At 40.5% G+C, this 5492-nt stretch overlaps 1 protein-coding gene across 1 annotated transcript in view; it reads left to right on the plus strand.

Annotated features, from left to right (window-relative positions):
- Positions 1 to 5492, plus strand: part of LOC106869897 (lysosomal-trafficking regulator) — a 189845-nt gene that overhangs the window by 40614 nt on the left and 143739 nt on the right. Inside the window, exon 3 of the mRNA XM_014915825.2 lies at positions 2680 to 2759. Within this exon, the coding sequence (XP_014771311.2) occupies positions 2680 to 2759 (80 nt within the window). The remainder of the gene's footprint in view (positions 1 to 2679; positions 2760 to 5492) is intronic.

The raw sequence follows: 5492 nt of genomic DNA on the forward strand, positions 1-5492 counted from the left end.
CTCTCTCCTTGTTCCCCTTCTCTCTCTGTCTTTCTCTCTGTCTCTCTGAACTCCAGCTCCCTCTCCTCACCTTTATCTTCCTCCTCCTCCTCCTCCTCCTCCTCTCTTTCTTCCTCTTCTCTGTCATCCCCCCCCACCATCCATCCCCCTCTTTCTTCGCACGCCACATCTGAAGTAATAGGTTAGTTCTCTCCTGTTGAAGACACTGAATTCTTGTGACAGAAACCTGGCAGAGTCCCACTGAAGTAAGCAACTCACAGACAGACAACTCTTATTGTTTGAGAGTGTGGCTCCCCCACCCCACCCCACACACTGTGTGTGTGTGTGGAGGGGTGCGGATGCTGCGGAATTGATAATAATTGCCCCTTCCTCCTCCACCGCCAACCAACCGGTTTATTCTTTAACTATTGGATGGCTTCTCTCAAGCGAACAATTGATCGTAAACCACTGAAATAGTTTCTGTTTCTTTTTTCTGCTTCCTATCAGATGTTTGCTGTGTCTTTGTTCATTTGAATCTTCTTCATGCTGCTGCTGCTGTTGTCGTGGTTGTCGTGGTTGTTGTTGTTGCTGTTGTTCTGCCATTTGATTAACTGAAATTGGTTATTCCTAAAACAGGCAATCAGACAATAAAGAGCGGGAGGGGTTGGGGTGGAGGACCAACAAAATATCATAGCCATCACCATCATCATCAACATCAACATCATTATCATTATCATCAGTCTTCATTGTCATCACCGTCATTATTGTCATCATTGTCATCACCATTGTCAGTGTCGTCATTGTCATCACTGTCATCAGTGTCCTCTCCATCATCATTGCCATCACCAACACCATCCTCATCCTCATCACCATCATTATTATCATTGTCATCATGATCAATCCATGCAATGTGTTTATTTCTATTCAAAGCTCCTGTATGTATGTATGTATGTATGTATGTATGTATGTGTGTGTATGTACGTACGTACGTACGTATGTATGTATGTATGTATGTATGTACGTACGTATGTACGTATGTATGTATGTATGTATGTGAGTGTGTGTATGTATGTATTTGTGTGTATGTGTGTCTGTAGAGTTGACACATTCCATCCAGTTCATCTTTTGTGTGTTGGTGTCTTTTATTTATAGAACCAGCTTCTTGTTTCCTCTTTGAGTAGTTTTGCGGAGGTGGTACTTGTCTGTTTACTTAACATTTAAATCCGTTGTTCTGCCTACTCAGTCCAGGTGAATTTCATGCTTTGTCAACAAGCACAAATTCCATTATCCTCGCACACTTGTTCAATTTGGAACTGGTTTTAGAATTTTGCTGTAAATTTTTTTTTTTTTCTGCCTTCTCATTCTTGTGACATAAATAGATGAATCCATATAAGACTGGATGAATCTTACTTTGGTTTTCACAGTGAATATTCTAATTGTCCAATCAATAGAATTACCTGTAGATTGAATTGTAATTGAATGTAAGCAGCTGAGTATTTTAAGGACATTTGCACTCTTTACCCTTTTACTACCAACCCACCTGAGATGGATTCTGGTCCTATTGTACTCATTTCCTGTTTCAACCCTTTTGATACCAACCTGGCTAAAACCACCTCTGGCTCTGTAGTACAAATGTCTTGTTTTCAAAAGTTCTTCCACCAAACCTTAGTCACAATTTATGTTCCTAACACTAGCTTAATGATAACTCAGTTATCATGGTCAGTGTCAGTGCCACCTGACTGGCCTTCGTGCCGGTGGCACGTAAAAGCACCCACTACACTCTCGGAGTGGTCGGCGTTAGGAAGGGCAGCCAGCTGTAGAAACTCTGCCAAATCAGATTGGAGCCTGGTGTAGCCATCTGGTTTCACCAGTCCTCAGTCAAACCGTCCAACCCATGCTAGCATGGAAAGTGGACGTTAAACGATGATGATGATGATGATGATGATGGAACTTACTATATCCAAGTTTCTCTTCAAAATAATATTGTCCGAATCCTTTTACTTTTCCCTCCTATTTCTTTGACAGAAAGTTTTCTTTATAATAAATTCTTTGAACCTCTTGATAAAGAAATTTTAAGATCTTTGTAATGAGCATCTTTTACTTGTTTCAATCATCAGACTGCAGCCATGCTGGGGCACCACATTCAAGAATTTTGGTCGAATGTTTCAACCTCAGTGTTTATTATTTTTTGGTAAAGTCTGGTAGTTATTCTGTCAGTCTCTCTTGCTGAAAGAACTGCTAAGTTATGGGGAAACACCAACGCTGGTTGTCAAGTGGTGATGGGAGACAAACACACACACACACACGTCAGGCTTCTTTCAATTTCCATCAACCAAATCCACTCACAAGGCCTTGGTCAGCCCAAGGCTATATAGTAGAAAATACTTGCCCAAGGTGCCATGCAGTGGGACTGAACCTGCAACCATGGCGTTGGAAAGTAAACTTCTTACTACACAGCTATAGACTTTAATTTAAAATTCAGACTGCTATTCCTGCCAAGATTCATCTAGAAATGATTCCCTCCCTTGCAATAACTAGCCACTAGGTGACACCACATATTTAATGAATCATTGTTCTCTACACAATTAGAATCGCTTTGGTTCCTTCAAATAAAATCATTCAAACTAATATTGAACCACTCTGCCGTTTCATTTCTAGTCACTTCATTATTCTCAAATATATTTCTGTATTCTCTTGCAGAAAAAGTCCAGGATTTTGGACGTTTTCTTATGGCTTGTGCTGAAAGAAGCTCGAGGTAAAGAGGACTACTCAGAACCAGGGTAAGGAAGATTTTGTATTCCATTTTCTCTCTTTCAGTTGTTCCTTCATTGGTTCCTGTTGTTGTGATGTGATTGATTTGTATTGAACTATAGCAGTATTCTAGTCGCAACCAGTCTGTCTCGATTGCTTGGAATTCTCTTCTCAGATTTAGGACTTTCTGTTGAAGAATCTTTCACACCAACTCCAGTCCAAGTTCTTCTTGTTTTAGAAACAATCCCCTATATTCTTTTTTTTTTTGTTTTTTCTACTCTAGGCAAAAGGCCTGAAATGTTTGGAGAGGCGGGGCACAGTCGATTAGATCGACCCTAGTACGCAACTGGTACTTAATTTATTGATCCCGAAAGAATGAAAGGCAAAGTTGACCTCGGTTGAATTTGAACTCAGAATGTCAAAACAGATGAAATACCGCTAAGCATTTCGTCCAGCTTGCTAACGATTCTACCAGCGCACCGCCTTATAATTAATTATTCTTTTCTACTCTAGTCACAAGGCCTGAAATTTTTAGGGAGGGAGCCAGTCGATTAAATCGATCCCAGTACACAACTGCTACTTAATTTATTGACCCTGAAAGGATGAAAGGCAAAGTTGCCCTTGGCGGAATTTGAACTCGGAACATAAAAACAGATGAAATACTGCTAAGCATTCCACCTGGCATGCTAACATTTCTGCCAGCTCGCTGCCTTTATCCTTCTCTATATTAACAGAAAGACTATCGTCAGCGCAGCTTTCTGCTTGTCACTCAGTAATATTTACACATTTAATTCCCAATTCATGAATTTTCCTGGTACTGGAATCAACATCATTTGGCTGGCACTGGATTAAATTTATAATTTGGAGGAAAGTTTTTTTATTGATATATCTGTAGAAAGGAGCAGTGCAAATATTTAGGTAACCTTCCGGAAGAAGTATAAGCAGAGATGTCAAAAAATGCAAGAGAGTCTGCATGCCCTGCACATCTTGAAGAGAGAGAATGTCATTATCAAAGTCCTGCTATTCACAACCTCATCAAACAACCAACCAACTGGTTGTTTAACCAAGACATTAAACAAATGATTGATTAGTTAATTGGTTAGATATTTATCTGATTGATTGACAATAAAGAAGCAATATTGAACCAGTGTGTGTGTTTGTTATTATTGGTATAATGACCCTCCCAAGATTTATTAAAAAAAAAAGTACTGAAAGTCTGATAATAAAAAATGATGTGTTCGTTAGATAATATAATACCTGCGGTTTCTAAATGAGAAGATATGAGAATTCAAAAGAGGTGTTAATGACATTAAATGAATCGAGTCTTATTGGAAGCTGGTCATAATTTTGGTTTATCAAGAAGATAACAACTCCTGCTGGTGATGCCGGCCAGGAACACACCTGTATAAGGTGATGAGTAAATCTTTGTTGAACTGAAAGCAGCAGACTTAGTCTGATAAATCCTGCGATTTGAATGTGATTCAGCTGGCATTGAAAGTATTTATCTTCATGATTCAGAGCTTAGAAACTGTAATAAACATCTCTCATAACAAGTTAATAATAAGTCAGTATGTATTACTGTCTCTGCTTTCGTGTCTAGGATACAACTAGTACGATCAATTACTTTGTTGTTTTTAATATCTAATTTTACAAATACAAAGAGATTTATCTTATATGCATGCATATATATATACATATATATATCATCATCATCATCATCATCGTTTAACGTCCGCTTTCCATGCTAGCATGGGTTGGACGATTTGACTGAGGACTGGTGCAACCGGATGGCTACACCAGGCTCCAATCTAATTTGGCAGAGTTTCTACAGCTGGATGCCTCTTCCTAACACCAACCACTCCATGAGTGTAGTGGGTGCTTTTTACATGCCACAGGCACAGGGGCCAGAGGGGGCTGGCATTCACCACGATCAGATGGTGTTTTTTACGTGCCACCGGCATGGGAGCTAGTCAAGGCAGTGCTGGCATCGGCCATGTTCGGATGGTGCTTTTTACGTGTCACTGGCACAGGTGCCAGTCGGGGCAAGGGGCTGGCATCTAATGGACACAGTGATAGTTGTGTGGTAAAAAGTTTGGTTTCTTACCACATGGCTCTGGGTTCAGTACCACTGTGTGGCACCTTGAGCAAGTATTTTCTGCTATAGCATCAGACTGACCAAAGCCTTGTGGGTGGATTTGGTGGAGGGAAATCAAAAGAAACTCCTTCTATATATGTGTGTGTGTGTATTGTGGAACTCCATTGGTTACAACGACGAGGGTTCCAGTTGCTCCGATCAATGGATCAGCCTGCTTGTGAAATTAATGTGCAAGTGGCTGAGAACTCCACAGACACGTGTACCCTTAACATAGTTCTCGGGGGAGATTCAGCATGACACAGTGTGAGACAAGGCTGACCCCTTTGAAATACAAGCACAACAAAACAGGAAGAAAGAGTAAGAGAAATCTGTGGTGAAAGAGTACAGCAGGGTTCACCACCACCCCATGCCGGAGCCTCATGGAGCTTTAGATGTTTTCGTTCAATAAACACTGACAACGCCCGGTCTGGGAATCGAAACCGTGGTCCTACAACCATGTGTCTGCTGCCCTAACCACTGGGCCATTGCGCCTCCACTTGTGTGTGTGTATATTGAGTTGTCCGGAAAGTTTGTGCTGATTTTTAAAGGAAAGAAAAAGGTCAATAAATACTTGCCATTACATTTTTAATCAACCAAATATGAACCATTTTGTTGCACAATGCGTCTC

The sequence above is a fragment of the Octopus bimaculoides genome, chromosome 1 (genome assembly GCF_001194135.2).
Source record: "Octopus bimaculoides isolate UCB-OBI-ISO-001 chromosome 1, ASM119413v2, whole genome shotgun sequence".
NCBI classification, from domain to species: Eukaryota; Metazoa; Mollusca; class Cephalopoda; order Octopoda; family Octopodidae; genus Octopus; species Octopus bimaculoides.